Source organism: Octopus bimaculoides, chromosome 7 (assembly GCF_046866305.1).
Source record: "Octopus bimaculoides isolate indiv1 chromosome 7, ASM4686630v1, whole genome shotgun sequence".
In the NCBI taxonomy this organism is placed as follows: domain Eukaryota; kingdom Metazoa; phylum Mollusca; class Cephalopoda; order Octopoda; family Octopodidae; genus Octopus; species Octopus bimaculoides.
The window spans coordinates 98,702,496-98,722,495 of record NC_142934.1 but is presented as its reverse complement, the minus strand read 5'-3'; the positions used below and the strand labels follow the sequence as shown (position 1 = coordinate 98,722,495).

Below are 20,000 nucleotides of genomic sequence, written 5' to 3'. Positions count from 1 at the left end.
AAATATCCTTCTAGTTTTATATAAATATTAAAAAGAAACATTGGTTAATTATATTGCATTATGTACACATGTTTATATATACATAATCCTGTATACACATTCTTACTTGTTTGGGTTATCTCTACAGATTTTCTATAGAAATTATATATACATGCATATATATGCGTATGTATATCTGTATATATATGCGTATATATGTGTACATATGCATATCTATATACATGTGTATATATGCATATCTATATAAGGCATATATATATATATATATATATATATATATATATATGTATGTATGTATGTATGTATGCATGTATGTATATATATATATATATATATATATATATATATATATATATATATATATATACATGTGTGTGTGTGTGGCAATATTCAAAAGCTAAAACAATGCAAAAGCGCATTGTAACTAGCAATGTTTAACAACATCCGTTAATCTGATCGATCACATGACCACATGATGTGTGTGTGTGTGTGTGTGTGTGTGTGTGTGTGTGTGTGCGTGTGTGTGTGTGTCTGTATGTGTCTGTGTCTGTGTCTGTGTGTGTGCGTGTGACACAATCAGATACTCAGTTGCATTGAAACGTGTTATTATATACATACACAGCAGTCTTACAGAAACAGCGGAAGCCTCACCGTGTAGTTTGTACATGCGAGAATGTCAGAAAGAGTTAGCTGAATATCATTAATAGAAATATTTGACTTGAAATATTAAAGATCATCACTGAAATATTTTGGCTTGCCATTTAAGTGTTTTTTAAGTATAAGCTTTTAGGATGTATGTTTTAGCTAGAAGCTACATAGTTGAATCTCACCCACACACGCGCACAATTCACACACACAAACATGCGTGCGCACATGCACATACACAAACACTCACACACATAGACGCGCACGCTCGCAAGTACAGACATAAGATCATTCAAACTCATAATATGATACTTAAAAAATGCCTAACCTGATCTTAAAAGCCACTTGTTTCCCTAGTTAACTTCTGAAAAAGTAGCGAATTATGATCACAGGCATGCCCATTTGGTTAAAAAGTTTGTGAGTTCAAACCCACTGCGCGGACCATAGGCAAATATCTTGTACCACAGTCCAGCGATGTCCCACGACTGTGAGCAAAATTGCGGGAAACAGAAACTATTCGGGGTCAGGTCAGAAGGACCGCACACATTCTCGATTGAGAGATTAAATCTGCCACCTTATTTAACACGACCACGGAGCCGTTTGGTACCTTGTTAAAATCGGCCTTTTTCTCCACCCGTCCTGAAAGCCTTGCAAAAATATCATGGGTGTTGTCTATCAGTGCAGTCTAAATAACATTATAGACCAGACAAGGGTAACCTTTTTCTAAAAGCGGGCCGCATAAGACATGGCTCATCAAGTATCGCTATTTCTGTAGATTTTAGCGAATATCAATAATTTACAGGCTGTGCCATCAAATTTTGCCCTATTCATACATCGTGAATGTGTGTACAACCAATGATACAGCTTATATATTGTGTTCTACATCTTGTTTCAAGAAAACAAAATCCCCTAAACTAGGTAAAACATTCAGATATAGTAGTGGTTTGAGTACATATATTTTGCTATACTGTTATAGCTCTTAATCACATTTAGCTGTCAGCATAAAGTATGTATGTATGTATGTATGTATGTATGTATGTATGTATGTATGCATGTATGTATGCATGTATGTATGCATGTATGTATGCATGTATGTATGTGTTCATCACTTTACATATCCATATATAGACGAAATAGTGGCACAAGGTACCAATTATTGCTTTATTTCGCTGGAAAATAATAATGCATTGTAATAATAATAATATATATATGTGTATATATATATATATATATATATATATATATATACATAAACATAGATAGATAGATAGATAGATAGATAGATAGATAGATAGATAGATAGATAGATAGATAGATAGATAGATGTAGATGCATATACATGTATATACATATACATATATAAATATATACTGTATATACAAGCATACACACATATATGTATGTATGCATGTATATGCATCTGTATAAACATACATACATACATACATACATACATACATACATACATACATACATACATACAAACACATGCGCGTGTGTGTATCTATTAATGCTTTCCTACGCATTACTTAAGGACTAAACTCTTTTTCCCATCAGATCCAGTTACTGTTGTTTGTGAACAACCCGGACATGCCAAATCGTGGTTGGCAGCCAACCAGTATCGTTTTACTTTCTGCTGTCATCCGTTCTCACTTCAACTCTTATTTGTCTTTAAAACAACAGAAACATATCCATTTCACCTCTCACTCCTATGTGCCTGAGTGAATATGTATACATGCATAAATGCAGACATACATTCATAAATAAATGCATACATTCAAGCAGATACACATGCATACATAAGTACATGCCGATATACATGCAAGCATATATACATGCATGCATACATATATAGTGGGGGGGGGTCTATTTGTGTGTATTTGTGTTTCTGTATTTGTGTATACGGCAGTCGATTATTGTGATAACAATAATCGTTTGATGATATTGCCTGTGATTATAATAAGCAGCATTCACCGTGTGTGTACGTGTGTGTATGTGTATGCATGTGCGTACAACTTAACCATATTGTCTCTCTTTACTCGCTTTCCCTCACACTCAGTATGTGTTTGGATAGATAGATAGGGAGAGAGAGATATAGATATGTGTGTATGTATAACAGTTTTAAAAGTGTTTGTACAAGGGAAGAGTATACTCAATACATGTACATACGTATCTACATACATGTGTGTGTGCGCGCGCAGATGTTTGTGTATGTTGATAAATTGCTATTTCAAATGAGACAGTACAACTGTTAAACGTTGCTAAGAACTCCATGTAGATCCATGTATACCTAACATCCAATCAAGTATTAAACAATTTGTCCACAGATTAATTTCGTTTTGTATTATATACAGCATCTTATACATCTATATTAATAAAAACGAAATTCTTTCTGTCCGTCTGGGACCCCTGTAACTCGGTCTACGTTTGCTCTACATAGACATATTATACCTTTTAGGTATCAGGATGATCCCGGGATTGAAAATCTACCCTTCATTTGGTTCTTGAACATCCAGCACTGGGATCTGATTTAAAAGCATTTGGGTTGCTATTTCTAGCAGGTAAAGCTTGGTTGATTCACGCCATCTTGTTCGGCGTTTGTCAGATGACGTCAGAGATGAAGGGAGAGATAAATGGCATTCGCTTCATTAATTTTACGGCGAGATAAGAATTTTGGGACAAATTGGCTAACTTAGGACTGGAACAATAGAATGATTGCATCACAGAATTGATTCTCATCCGTCCTTAACTTCTGATCAAACACCACTGGGGTATATAGTCATTATAGACGTATTGTTGTTGTTGGCACTCCATCGCTTACGACGTCGAGGGTTCCAGTTGATCCGATCAACGGAACAGCCTGCTCGTGAAATTAACTTGCAAGTGGCTGAGCACTCCACAGACACGCGTACCCTTAACGTAATTCTCGGGGATATTCAGCGTGACACAGTGTGACAAGGCTGACCTTTTGAATTACAGGCACAACAGAAACAGGAAGTAAGAGTGAGAGAAAGTTGTGGTGAAAGAGTACAGCAGAGTTCGCCACCATCCCCTGCCGGAGCCTCGTGGAGCTTTAAGTGTTTTCGCTCAATAAACACTCACAACGCCCGGTCTGGGAATCGAAACCGCGATCCTATGACCACGAGTCCGCTGCCCTAACCACTGGGCCATTGCGCCTCCACATAGACGTATCATAGTCATGCTATTTAGCTCTCTTCAGTTTTGGACCGCATGCTCAGTTAGCCTTCCGCAGGAACTAGCTGAAAAGTCCGCACAGAATGCAGCTTTTAAGCTAGTATTTCAACAAATTATAGAGTAAATATTCGAGCGCTAAATAAATTGAGAGATTTGTTTAAACTTTTTATTACATGATAATTTATGACGCTATAATAAGACGTTTAACCGAATCTCCAGTCATATTCTGCTCTCGGACATTTTTTATCTTTTATCATTTATCTGTTTCTATCAGAAGACCGCGGGCATGCTGGGGCAACGCCTTAAAGACGTCGAAAGAATCAACCCCTGCAATTAGTTATTTTAAGTCATACTATTTATTCTATCGTTCTCTTTGACAGAGTCTTTGATTCTTTTATTCTTTCATTCTTCTACTTGTTTCAGTCATTTGACTGAGGCTATGCTGGAGTACCGCTTTGAATGGTTTTAGTCGAAGCAATCAACTCCAAGACTTATTCTTTGTAAGTCTAGTACTTATTCTATCGGTCTATTTTGCCGAACCGCTAATTTATGTAGACATAAACACACCAGCATCGGTTGTCAAGCGATAGCAGGAGGACAAACACAGGCACACATATAAATCTATACAAGTAAATATATATATATATAGGATATTATAAAACTTTTATATATATATATAGAGATAGATAGATAGATAGATAGATAGATAGATAGATAGATAGATAGATAGGTAGATAGAAATGAGAAGACAACAAAAGAATGAAAGAGACTTCGATATCAAGTAAATAGATAAATATTTACAGATATATATATATATATGTGTGTGTGTGTGTGTGTGTGTGTGTGTGTGTGTGTGTGTGTGTGTGTGTGTGTGTGTGTGTGTGTGTGTGCGTGTACACATATATACATATACATATACACATGTGCATTCGTCCTTTAATTGGAGTGGTTTCCAAAAAGATTTCAAAAAAGATTTCTTCATACCTTGCTGAGAGTTTACTGGTGTAAATTGGCATAGATATGAAAAGAAGTATTAGTATATTAAGTGTATGATTAATTTATAGAATGAAGTTCTACAAATCCAATGATATTTGTCAAAAATGGAGGAGATAAGATGTTAACATCCTATCTCCTCCATTTATATCTGTGTGTGTGTGTGTGTGTGTGTGTGTGTGTGTGTGTGTGTGTGTGTGTGTGTGTGTGTGTGTGTGTGTGTGTCTGTGTGTATGTGTGTGTGTGTGTATATATATACAACGGTCTTCTTTCAGTTTCTGTCTACCAAGTCCACTCACAAGGCTTTGGTCGGCCCGAGGCTATAGTAGAAGACACTTCCTGAAGGTTCCACGCAGTGGGACTGAACCCGGAACCATGTTACTGGAAAGCAAGCTTCTTACCACACAGCCACAAATTCTTCACATTATCTCCCCCCCCCCCCCCCGTTCTTGTATGGAACTAATCTCAATTGCTATTTGGTAAATGTGACACATCTCTAGATACACATATGCTTTTACAAAATCAAGAATGGTTACAGCTTCTGCTGGAAACCGGTAATACATACATATACACATACATACATACATACATACTTGAAATACCAATGTTAAGTCTCATTTACGGAATAAAATAACAGAGTTTATGTAAACATGTGTAGTTATCTATCTGAATGTCAACAACCTAAAGACTATCTATTTTATAAGTTAATAATCCAGAAATAATACGCTCTACGTGGTGAGAGTTTTAGCTTAGATTTGCAAGACGCTTTATTAACTTCATTCTATTCGGTATTCTTTTCACATTTTTTTTTATTTGACTTCAAGGAAAATCATGTGCTTTTTCCGTCTTTTATCTATTTTGAGGGTTAAATTTTTCGCCTACATTAACATTTCCATAAAGTGAAATACATGAATAATAATAAAACATTTAGAATCTTTGTAATGATTTTTTTAAAAATTATATATATATATACCGTGCATCTTCTTCGTCACTGTTAAATTTAAAATTCAAACTTCTCACCCCGCCAAGATTTAAGACTTTTCTAGAAGTGATTAACTCCCTTACGATAACTGCTGCTTGAGACTCCACGTGTTCAACAATTTCATAGTGATTATCAAATGTAGTAGGTGCCCTATCACATTTAGCGCACCGTCAGATTAATTTTAATATAATTCTTCTATCAAGGATGGTGAACAGGCAAAATCGTTGTAGCATTGAACAGAATATCTTACAGTGTATGTTCCAGCTCTTTAACGCCTCGAGTTCAAATCCCACAGAGATCAACTATGTTTTTCATTCTTTCGGGATCGATAAAAGTGGTAAGAAAATCGAGATCGAGCGAGCTTTGGCCCTTTTGTTCCACGTGTGGTTTTCGTCCTCGCTGAGCGTTACCATTTGACAGACGTACGACCCCAGTCAAACACCCTGACCAACACTGTTCTCGTTTAACTTTTGTGCATCGGTTACATCGGCGCTCGTCTACGCGCTTGACATGCACCGCGCGCTTCGCATCAGATAATGGAGTACCGTTCGGCAACAGCCCGATCCCGGTTCCATCGGGTGAGCGACGAAATTAGCAAACAAGTCCTTGGTTTCACATAATCGACTTTTCTGATTTTCCACCTCAAATTTGTGATGTTGTGCCTATGCCATAAATTATTATTCTACTTTGTGTGTGTGTGTGTGTGTGTGTGTGTGTGTGTGTGTGTGTGTGTGTGAAATCAGCAAATGAAGTACACTAGTCACCCCATAATGCTGTAGATTCTAAAAGAATAATGTTAATTGTCTGTACAGTTAAAATGTTTGCCTTGAAACTTCGTAGTTTTGGTTTCAGTCCCACTGCGTAGAAACTTTAGCAAATAATTTCTATTATGGCCTCGGGTTGACATACTTTATGAGTGAATTTGGTAGGTAGAAACTGTGTCGAAACCCGTCTTATACACGCGTACCTACGCACGTACATACATACATACATACATACATACATACATACATACATACATACATACATATATGCATACATACATACATATACACACACATACAGACAGTTATACATACATACATACATACACACATACATACATACATACATACATATATATATATGCATACATACATGCATAAGTTTAAAAACAGCTGATAAACAAAAGTACGCGTACTGAATGTATTTACATTTGCGAATACGAATAAGCAAAAGGAATAACGTAATAGTTTTATCTTTACAGCTGTTTCGAATGAACAATTACTGATGTCACAACCATGTATATTATGTAATATAGTGCCAAAATATCGTAGGTGTATGGAACAAACTGTGATATGTGAAGCGAAATCATGTTATTCACATCAGAAGATTCTGGTAAATGACTTAATACAGAGCAGTGTTTATAAATACGTAACTTCAATAGAAGATTAACGAAGAGGAGTAGAGTAAGAGTAACGAGAGAATGATGGGGTGGCGGAGAAGGGTGGAGTAAATAATGTGGACTTAGTGCTTATAAGATGGCATTTGGTGGCATCAAAAAATACAGTAAAGAATAGGTCATGAAGATAATGGAGTGAGTAAGATTAAAGGGACATCTACCGAAGATAGAGGAGAGTGGAAGATACCAGACAGTAGTAAGCAGTTGAGACAAAGAAGGTAAAGGGGGATAGGTAGTAAATAAATGTCAGCTGCAGAGATAAGAAAAGTAGGGACTAAAGAACATACAAAGAAGACGCAACCAATGGGTCGATCGCACTGAGATACAGGTCAATAGAGTGGGGGAGGAGGGCAGAGGATGTATGGTACACTGATGAGAGAAAGACAGAGAGTAGAAAGTGAAAATGCCTTAGTAAGCTAGTGACAGTAAGGGTGTACATTCGCTAGGCGGGTAGTGTTATAGCCGTATCAGGACAATTACCTCCCAGGACAATTACCCCCATAGGACAATTACCCCTGACGACAACTACCCCCTAGGACAATTACCCCCCCCCCTGGTTAATTATCCCGTCTCCAATATATCAAGAAGTTTTAAATCCCCATTTGTTGACCTCGGGGTTAATTGTCCATGGGGGATAAATTTCCTAGACTCGTTACAGCTATCGTATAGAAGTTAACTTAATTCTTACGGTTGGAACGTTCGGATTTATGGTAATGAAAAAACGTTTTGTAGAACTTTATGTCTGTGCATGAAAATTACATTAGAGATCCGATTAACTATGGAGACCTCATTCTAACGTAATATAGTGAGTGATTCATGACGACACAATTTACAAGATCGTTTGCTTCTGGTGTTCGGAGGTCCACCACCAACAAATGATCAGAAAAGATTATTGGGATGCCCTCAGCCTTTAAGTAGTGAATGTGTATGGGGAAGGAGGCTGGTTGTTTTCTAGTAATACTTGAGAAAGACCTCAGGTCTGCAAGATAACGACTCTTAAAAAGCAATTGTGCCACCAGTGTAAATTCTGGTCCATATCGTGGTAACACTTTATACATATATGTATACATACGTATACACACACACACACACACACACACACACACACACGCACACACACACACACACACATACACATATTATATCGTCAGTCTTCTACTATGGGCTCAGGTCGAACAGAAACCTTGTGAGTGAATTCAGTAGACGGGAACTGAAAGAAGCCTACGGTGGTGTGTGTGTGCGCGCGCATTTCATCCATCTTTACGTTCTAAATTCAAATTTTTCCGAGGTCGACTTTTCCTTTCAACTTTTTAGAGTCGATAAAATAAGTACCAGTTGAGCACTGGGGCCGATGATGTAGTCGTCTTACCTTCTCCCTCCAAATTGCTGGACTTGTGCCAAAATTTGAAACCAGTATATGTATGTATGCACGTATGTATGTATGAACGTATGTATGTATGTACGTATGTATGTATGTACGTATGTATGTATGTACGTATGTATGTATGTACGTATATGCCAGATTGTTGTCGGATAAATAATACTGATAATCATCAGATGCTTTTTGTTTAATTAGATTTTCGTTCTGGCGGTTGACTACGAGCGATGCATTGGATGGCTGAGAAGATTGTCAGTTTGTCACGGCTATTGAAATTTTCGTAAATATGCTACTGTGTCTATATAACAGATTTTATATCTACTAACAGGCGGTTATATATATTAAGAGAATAATACGCATATGCATGCATATGTACTAGTATAGTGATGTTAAGAAGAAGAAGAAGAAGAAGAAGAAGAAGAAGAAGAAGAAGAAGAAGAAGAAGAAGAAGGAGGAGGAGGAGGAGGAGAAGAAGAAGAAGAAGAAGAAGAAGAAGAAGAAGAAGCAGTAGTAGTAGTAGTAGTAGTAGTAGTGGTAGTAGTTAAGTCTATGTCCGGTCATAGAGTGACCAATGGTTTCGCATCCACAAAGGGTTTAGCTCCGTGAACGCGTCTGTTCACGAAGCTAAGCTCTTATAAACTACTTATAAAAACATTACTGCTCTATGTTTCAGAGTGTACTTCTTTTTCGGATATATGATACATCGACGATATATATATATATATATATATATATATATATATATATATATATATATATATATATACATATATATATATATATATATATATATATATATATATATATATATATATATATATATATATATATATAGTGTCATAGAAAGTTGTATATCAGAGCTAAATTAGATTGAGAGCAGGCGTATACTAAAATTAGCGATAAAGCACTATTCCTCTCATGACGAAGAATGCGTGATCGATCTCTGATGAGGCTTTAACAAAAGCTCAAACTAGTTAGAGTGATTTCTTTGTCTGGTCACAATAAGGGAAGTTTGTGGCTTAAACGAGGTTCCTACTTTTTAACACCGGGACTAAATGTACGTCTACTAAATACATACGCTCCTCACTTTATCGTATATTTATATACATATATATGTATTTATATACACGAATCCCCCACGTTACAAAAACGCTGCGTTCTAGAAAATCTTGTAATGCGGCATTCTGTAACACATAACGTATTTCTTAATCTCTTCCTTTTGTTTTCGAAATAATCTCAGAAGTCAATAGAAATACGTTTTGCGTAACGGAATTCCACATCAAAGCATTGGTTGCAGAAATGCAACAACTCCATAACACGGTCATATACGTATTTATGCACGCACACACATGCACATACATACATACATACATACATACATACATACATACATACATACATACGTACGTACGGATGGATGGATGGATGGATGAATGGATGTTGAGTTTTCGACAAGTGGAACCGTTAATCGTGACGCGCTTTTCTCTCACCCTTTTCTGTCCTTATTCCATTCTGTCGAAGAGACTTAACACGTCAAAGACTTTTCCATTTTCCCTGAGCGTCAAACTAATACACCTTGTTTGTTTTTCCTTCACCTGTCTCTCTCTTATTTGTTGTACATTTGAACTATATATATATATATATATATATATATATATATATATATATATATATATATATATATATATATAAATTCAATAATAGGACGAATTCTTTTACAAGAATTTATCAAGTAGCTAGCGTGAAAAAACCTCATAAGGGAAAAAATCCATCATTTATTCCCGAAATATATATTTATATTTATATAAGGGCATTACTATACAATAACGCCTCACGCCATGAGGGACTCTAAGGTCAGACTACCATAAAAAGCACATTTTTGGCTTTGAGAGTTGCATTTCCTCGCATTCGGTAAAAATGTGCTTTTTATAGTAGTCTGACCTTAGAGTCCCTCATGGCGTGAGGCGTTATTGTATAGTAATGCCCTTATATAAATAAATATATATATATATATATATATATATATATATATATATATATATATATATATATATTAGACTTTTTTCCTTAGTCATTGCACGGTGGCCGCCATAAGCTTTAAGTTTATATTATAGTATTGTTATCATTTACAGTATTGTAAAACACGGCACCGTATAACAAAGCCATTCGCACCGAAAGCATGTGTGTGTGTGTGTGTGTGTGTGTGTGTGTGCGCGCGCGTAAATGTCGAACGACGAGAATGAGTGCTCAACACAGCACCGGTGGATAAACTTTCTTTATCTGTGTATTAAGGCTACCATTGGTTTTATGGTAAAGAAAATATCTAAAAAAAAAAACTAAACAATTTTTCTAGTCGATCACATGGAGGAATGGAGACGAACACCATTCCGCCATGTGGTCGGCTTGAAAAATTGTTTCAGATATTAAGATATTTTTCTTGACCTGAAACCAATGGTGTGTGTGTCAGTATCAGTGAGTATGCCCATATACTCACCTGCATATATATATATATATATATATATATATATATATACATACATATATATATATATGTGTGTGTGTGTGTGTGTGTGTGTGTGTGTGTGTGTGTGTGTGTGTGTGTGTGTACGTATGTATGTATATATATGCAGATGAGTATATACTCACTAATATTAATTTAGCAATAACTAAATTTACTCGAAAGAGTTACACATGTCAACAACACATACATTATGCTGGACGTACATAAGTATGTATATCTGAGTATGCATGTATGTATGTATATATGTGCGTGTATGTATGTATGTATATATGTATTATGTATGTATGTATGCATGCATGCATGTATGTATGTATGTATGTATGCATTCATGTATGTGTGCTAACGTTCTTTTTAATAATCTGAATTCTTTCAACAGAAAAGCTATATTCTAATAATGAAACAAAGCCGTCATTCAAGAATTTAGATAACGAGAATGATGAAGCATTGCATTTTTAACGTACATGCAAATTTTTATCATCATCCTTGCAATTATGCAGATTTGAAGATTATATTCCTTCGGAGAAACCATGTTCAATCATGCTTTGTTGGTATATAATCTGTTGTCGAAATAATTATCAGAATGAAATTTCATATGCAAATATTTCTTTTGTACGTTTTCTGAAGTCATGCGCATAAAGCGGTTCTAGCGTTTCTCTCTAGCCATGTCTTTATCTTCCAATCACAAATAATAATATCAGGTCAGTTGCCCTAGTCTATATACGTGAGAGTATACATACATACATACATACATACATACATACAAACATACATGCATATTCCTATATCGAAAATGACAACACCATATTGTCTTCCTCTCTCAGATGGTGAGCAAGGGTCCGAAACTTTAGGGACTCCGCACCTCAAAACAGCTGAACTTATACAATTCTTCCTCGGACTCTTTTATAAATTGGTAGGTGTGGAAAGTTGAAATATGCAGAGAATGAATTGCTCTTGGGCACCATCCGCAGAGCAAAATAATAATTTGACTAATGTTAACCTATTTAAAGCAGGGATTATCAGAATGAATCATTGGAGGACCATTTCATTTTTTTTAATTTCAACTAAATTGTTATTATCTGCGGTTGCTGTTCGGTGTGAAGGCGCATGACTGAGCGGATAGGGTGCCAGCTTGAGAAAGACGCTTATTTCCCGTTGCCCCCGTCCACTCAGCTGGAAAAAATAGTTCAATGGGCCAGCTTTTTCTCATTCATGCATGACACGCTGAATCTCCCATAGAACTACCTTAAGAGTTCGCGTGTCTGTAGAATGCTCAGCCATTTGCACGTTGATTTCACGAGCAGGCTTTTCCACTGATCGATTCTACTAGAGCACTCGTCGTAGTAACAGACAGAAAGCCAGGCCTTGTCGTTTTTGTATGATAAGGAAGTCCCATATGCTTTCAGTTTTCAGGATTTCGAAAATTTTAAGCCAAACCGCCTTCTTTCTCTGGATAAAAAATAATATATCTATATTACCATGGTTACATTTAATTAACGGAGCCCTAATATCCAACTGTAGGGACCATAGCTGGTACTTGAAAACAAAGCTGTGTTAATCTGTCTTCCTCACCTAAAGTATTCTTTGCATAGTTTCCCTTAGTTGTAAAGGCCAATATGTACGTAAGCGAGGATGTCGTTGGAGCACCTTCGTGATGCACAGTGTGTTTTGGGCAGTTTAAATGCCTGGCATATCCCATCCTTCTCCAGAACCGAACACTGTGGACTTCTTCTATAGAGAAATAGATGAATCAACCCCAGTGTGGGACAGTATTTTATTTATTGACCTCGGAAGGATTAAAGGTAAGGCTAACCTCGGCAGAATTTTAACTCATAGCTCAGAGAGCTAGAACGAATCCTGCAAAGCATTCTATCAGGCATTCGAAGATTCTTTCTTCTCGTCGTCTATGTATATGTCTGTGAATGGCGCGTTTTATTTTTCTGGGTATTTATATGAATGCTAATAGTAACTACAGTTTGCTATAATTGCTAATAGTTTGCAACCTTTCCTTCAGCATCATGCTAAATTTATTAAGTTTCGATGGACAGGATAGAAAATATCTGAAGAGACACGTATCTGGGATTGACATTCCTTTTCTGCCTTATGCATTTGTATTCCTCTACGTTGTCTAAACTCTGTATCAGCAATTTGCTAATTGCAGTTATAAACAGCAGCCACAGATATATTTTTAAAAACTGAGATTATGTTGAAAATATTACGAAGCAGTTTATTAATATATATTTTATTTCACTTTCAGAACTTGAAAATACATTCGACGCCTCCGGTGTTACAATTAAAACTGACCTTTGGGTAACAGACAATTATGAAATCTCGGACGTCCTTTTGGGTAGGTATGTAATAACAACTGCTGAATTTTTATTAAACTAATACTGTTTTCAAACTCTACACATCAGACCAAACTCAGCTGATTTCATGACATTTTTCGTTCTCTAAAATTTTAATCTATTCCAAGTCGATGTATTTTAAGCCTGTGATATTTTTAATTCTTTTTGGCTCATTCAGAGAACCAACTTAACTAATGTTTTCCATACTGATCGAGTCTCTAAGTAATTGAAATATGCTAATTATCATCCTTGCAATCATAGATTATTGTACATATTGCTAGTGATGCTGTCAAATACGGTGAAGATACCTAATGAGATCAAAACATGCTCTGAGTTGTCTTCCATACATACCAAAATAGTTAAAATAATATTAATCATTGAGTTAATTCTGTCTCTTTCTCACTGTATATTTTTAATGAGTTTTTCATACTCACTGCATTAAACATAATACTAATAAATTTTAACACTAGTTTAAAAAAACATTTAGACTGAACACATTTCTAGGTAGTGATCTGTACGTATTATAGAAATAATGGTTCTGTCACCATTATTTTTTTCTCACATTAAACGATACCTGAAGAGGATTCAGTAAAGATTTCCAATTTTACTATTAAGGTTTTTAACCCATCAGCGCCCATGGTCCTTTTTTTAGGACCAAAAGGATAATCCATCATATTTCTGCAACACCTGTATTTTTCTGAGATATCTTTAGTTAATCATCAAGACAGGAGTATCTTTCAAATATTGTAATAAATTTTTTTATATATATTTAGTATCAGATAAAGTTGTATAAAAAAAGATATTTATAATAACTCAAATAAAAAAAAATTGGGGCACTAATAGGTTTTAAGCTAAAAATTCAGAGTCGGTGTGTGATGTGAGAGTTTTTTTTTTATTATTAGTTATGGAGATTGAATAAAAAGCTACAGATTCCTTTCCATATTTGAATGGATGGATGGATGGATGGACGGATGAAGAATAAGGAATGAAAACTCACAAACTGCGAGTGCACGAACACACATACATATATACATCATACATTCTCTTTTTCTCTCCCCCTCTCTTTCTCTATGTGTGTGTATGTGCGTGTGTGTGTAAAAAACTGGACAAAAATGCACATTTGTTGTAATTGCCTTACATTCCAACCGGTTTTCACTCTAAGTGTTCTTCAAATGAAAATAAGAAAGGTAGATACAGTAATGAGAATATACAGAGAGATGAAATTATTGCCAGTAAATGAAAAATGATGGTATCGAGTGATAGATAGATAGAAAGATAGATAGATAGATAGATAGATAGATAGATAGATAGATAGATAGATAGATAGATAGATAGATAGATAGATAGATAGATAGATAGACAACTGTATATGCACGTGCTCACACAGGTAGATACACAGACAGACAGACAGACAGACAGGCAGACAGACAAACAGACAGACAAACAGACAGGCAGACAGACAGACAGACTGACTGACTGATAAATAAGAGATCTATGCACGGCACCATATTAATAACTTTTAAATGTTTTTATACCGCTGATTTGTGTGGCAGAAATTAATGGTATAAGACTTAGTGGGAATGAAAGCGAGGAGCTTTTGAAGGCTTTAGCACAACATTCACAACAAATACTAAATTTGTATTTTATAACGCACATTCACTTTCACCCTTACCCCATTTCCTTTTGTACATTAATGTTTGTTTACAACTAAATATAGCAAAGTATTTTGTCATTGCCAGATTTTAATCAGTGTTTTCAATGGGAAATATTTAGCAAACGTTGGTTGTCTTGAATGATTTTCTTTTCAGTGATTAAATATATATGTCTATATGTTATCCATTGTGTTAACTTAGAACGTATTGAAACGTGTCTATTGTTCCTTATTCATTTAAGTGCGTCACCAAGGTGAGTCACGAACGACTATTGTACGTCGTATTGTGGTTTCGATATGAACCGCGGTTAACCGAGTCAATAGGTAGATAAGCTATCAAGCGCAGAATAACATAAATCCCAAAGTAATATCAATAGCTCTTACCTCTCTCTCTCTCTCTCTCTCTCTCTCTCTCTCTCTCTCTCTCTCTCTCTCTCTCTCTCTTTCAATAGTTCGTTCTACTAAGCTGTAAGTTAACACTGCATTACAATCCAATACACATAATTGTACTGATGGCCGAGTCGGTTAACTTTTAACTGCTCAGTCTATTTAGTAATAAGTAAACACAGCACGGTGGTGATGTTCTCTATATCGTATCCAGACACTTATAAATAACTCGGTCCACCTAATTGCTAGAAAGTATCACAGTGTGTGACATAGTTGACAATCAGTGTACACAACGGTGGTGCTTAACTCTTAGAATTTAGTTCACCGAATTTAAAGTAGCTTTCCACAGTGTGGTATGTTCACTGTACCATGTCCGTGGGAATGACATTTAATTGTCAATAGTCGTCGACGTAACTACCGAGTAGTTGCTTCTATGTACAAGTGTCCGTGATCAAGATACTTAACTCTTAATAGAATTCGGTATATTTGGCTGTACCTAAATAAATAAATAAAAAATAAATGCGCCCTTTTAAAGCCCAGCCAGGCACATGGGCCCGGTATCCCGGTTTCAATGGCGTATGTATTCCCCAGATGGACGGGACGTCAGTCCATCGCAGCGTTACTCAATTTTGCCAGCTGAGTGGACTGACGCAACGTGAAATGAAGTGTTTTGCTCAAGAACACAACGCGTCGCCCGGTCCAGGAATCGAAACCACAATCTTACGATCATGATGCTGACATCCTAACCACTAAGCCACGCGCCCCCACACTGTACCTAAGTACTGCACTATAATATAATTCATAGTGTTGCGCCAATGTTCTAGCAAGACATTTAAATGTCAGCAGTCCAACCCACACACAACAAATAGAAGAGTATTTAGACAAGTAGACATAAAGAGAGGAATCTTTCAAGGAGACTCTGTGTCACCCTTACTGTTACCGCCCTCCATTGTTCTGGGAAAGGTGGGAGCTGGTTCACAAGCTGCAGAAAAACATGAGACCAATCAATCATCTAATGTTTATGGATGATTTGAAACTTTACGGTGATAACAGAGATCACTTGGATTATTTTATTCAGTACGTACGAATTTTCTCTCAAGGCACCCAGATGGCATTTGGTACAGAGAAATGCTCTGTTGTTGAACCGAGAAGAGGGCGGAAAGTTGATAGCAGTGGAGTACAACTTCCAAATTATGAGTGGATAAGGGAAGGGAACGGAGAAGGTTACAAGTATCTTGGTGCTTTACAACTAGGTAAGATTCTGACCATCAAGGTGAAAGAAAATATTTCTTCTGAATATATCAGAAGAGTTAAAAAGTTATGCAAGTCTAAACTAAATTGAGGCAACCTGATTAGGGGCATCAACGCGCAGGCAGACGGATGGACAGACAGACAGACAGATAGACAGACAGACAGATAGATAGACAGAAAGACAGACAGATAGATAGATAGATAGATAGATAGATAGATAGATAGATAGATAGATAGACATCATACATATATACATGTACACGTTTACTCGTGTAAACAGCCTATTTTGTTTGAATTGATTTGTATTTGTTGTCCCCTTTCTCCTCTCTTTCCTCTTTCTTTTAAACCCAACAGGGGCAAGTTTGGCGAGGTGAAAGTTTGTACAGAACGGCAAACTGGCCAAGAGTTTGCAGCCAAATTTTTGAGTGTCCGTGGAATGCAAGGTCGGAAAGATATTCGAAATGAGATAGATATAATGAAAAGTCTTCGTCATCCCAGACTTCTGCAAATGTACGATGCTTACGAGCGAAGAGATAAATTCTGTCTCATCTTAGAATTGTAAGTATTTAATTTTTGTCTATTTATATTTTGTTTATTTTCATCATCATCATCATCATCATCATCATCATCATCAAATTGATGAATGGGGTAAGATTTATGATTAGGATTAGGCTTAGGCTTAAAGCCATGTTTGAAGATATCAACATATTGGTTTCAAATTTTGGCATAAGGCCAGTAAGGAGAAGATAAGTCGGTTACATCTACCCCAGTGTTCAACTGAACTTATTTTATCGATCCAGAGAGGAAGAAAGAAAAAGTTGCTCTTTGAACTCAGAACGTTTGCAATCCAGGAACAAGAGATTGCCACAAAGTACCTAGTGAACAACAGAGACATTGACGCTCTTATAATCCCAAGGTGCAACCGCATGTGTAGGCTATGTCATGTTTCCGTGGAAGACATCACGCATGTGATTAGCAGCTGTCCTAAAATGTCGTCTCGGTACTACCTCCCTGTGCGACACCATATTGTTGCTAAAACAATTTACAATGCCATCCGCTTAAAAGACTGTCCTGAAATAAACTTAGAAAATCCCTGTTATGGAATATTGGTGGAATATTCCCATCAAAACTGCTGTGAAGTGTAAACATAACAGGCCTGATATTGTTGTTTGGGACGGAGAGGCAAGGGTATGTAACATCATAGAGGTCATCTACCATTCAGATATAAATATATCTTTGAAAATCAAAGAGAAAGAGGATATCTATGGACAACTGCTTCGAAACCTCCAGCTTCTATATCCAGACTATGAATTCATATTCACAACAATAATACCTGGAGCACTAGGAGAATCTGGATAAACTGGGATTTTCAGAAAGAGAAATCGACCGGCTGATTCGTACATTACAAGTGCAATCTGTGAGTGGAACAGTAAAAACATGCAAGACTTTTCTCAAGTATCAAATGTGAATTTGTCTGTGTTTACATCCCAAAGATATAGCCTTCTATCTCTGTTGGAAACCGGCACCCTCCCCAGTGGAAGATTTATAATAATTAAAAATAAAAGAGGCATACATACATACATACATGGTATCCCAGAATTAACTATCCATTTCCATGAAATCGTGCAATTTTTTTTTTTAAGTGACAGAAGTTTATATTTTTAATTATGCTCCTAAAACAAATAGATTTATAAATCTTACGTCAAAACTTCATTTAAAATGTTCAAAATGTGCTCCGTCTGTATCCCTGCAAATTTAAAATCTATCCTTACTGTTGCGAAATACATTTTGAAGCATTTCAGAATGCGTTCAGAATGCGTTCAAGTTAAGCTAAACTATTGCTCCATCTTGGGGGACGGGGGTAGAGAAAGTGATTGCAGGCAATTTTTTTTTAAAGCTACCATGGACAGAATAAGCGGGATCCGATAGGAATGAAAATAAAATTATAAGAATTCATCATCATCATCATCATCGTTTAACGTCTGCTTTCCATGCTAGCATGGGTTGGACGATTTGACTGAGGACTGGTGAAACCAAATGGCTACACCAGGCTCCAAGCTGATTTGGCAGAGTTTCTACAGCTAAATTATTTATACACTTTTAATAGATATTAATGATAAACATAAATAAAAGTAAGTTTCTAAAAGAATTGTCCGATTTCAGTGAAATTGATAGTTAATTCTGGGACACTGCACGTGTATGTATGCATGCATGCATGTATGTATATATGTATGTATGTATGTATGTATGTATGTATGTATGCATGTATGTTTGTATGTATGTTTGTATGTATGTTTGTATGTATGTATCTATATATACACACACACACACATATTTGTGTGTTGGGGAAAGAGAGGAAAGTGTCATAGAACTGTCGAAATTACCTTCGGGAAGCGTTCACTTCACTAAATACTGTTTATTGATAGTATATTAATTACATTCGTCGATCGAAAATTATGTATGTTTAGACGTTCATTCTTTACTGTCCTCATAGATAGATATCTCGTTCAATGCTTTCAGGGTTTCTGGTGGAGAGCTATTTGAACGTGTGATCAATGAAGATTTCTATTTGACGGAAAGAGCCTGTGTGATTTTCCTCAGACAGATCTGTGAAGGAGTTGAATTCATACATTCGAAAAATATTTTACACCTGGATATGAAAGTATGTTTTTCTTATTCTCACCCACATCCTCTCTCTCACTCTCTCCGTCTCTCTCTCTTTCTCTCTCCGTCTCTTTCTCTCTCTCTCTCTCTGTCTCTCTCTCTCTCTTTCTCTCTCTCTCTCCCTTCTTCTCTTAATCTTCCCCTTTCTTTTTTTACTCTCCACTCTTCTTGCCTTGTCACTTCTTTTTCCTTTCTATGTATTTTTTTCATTTTCATTTTCCACATGAGATAAAGTGAATTCGGAAGATAGCTATTTTCAGAAAAAGAGTCCCAGATTTTCTTTTCCGATATTATGACCTCCGTGGAAAAATAAAGGCTTTTATGAAATGATAGTTTACAGAGGGAGGAATCGTGATGATAAAGGACTACAGACGGGTAACACATCTGTAATATAAAATCTAGGAGGGTTCTCAACTCATAAGAATTAGATACTAGTTGAAATACTGAAAAAAACAAATGATAGCAACTATCTACCACCACGACTTTTCCTTCTTGTTCTTGTGTACTTGAGTAATAATAGATGCGATCATTACATTATATAAGTAAAATA

At 36.1% G+C, this 20,000-nt stretch overlaps 1 protein-coding gene across 4 annotated transcripts in view; it reads left to right on the top strand.

The window, feature by feature from the left end:
* The window catches only part of LOC106880214 (myosin light chain kinase, smooth muscle), a 133,330-nt gene that overhangs the window by 75,276 nt on the left and 38,054 nt on the right, over nucleotides 1–20,000 (top strand). For all 4 annotated transcript variants that reach the window (XM_014930073.3, XM_014930076.3, XM_014930074.3 and 1 more), the window contains exons 2-4: nucleotides 13,410–13,503; nucleotides 17,141–17,344; nucleotides 19,307–19,448. In XM_014930073.3, coding sequence (XP_014785559.1) covers nucleotides 13,410–13,503; nucleotides 17,141–17,344; nucleotides 19,307–19,448 — 440 coding nt within the window. The remainder of the gene's footprint in view (nucleotides 1–13,409; nucleotides 13,504–17,140; nucleotides 17,345–19,306; nucleotides 19,449–20,000) is intronic.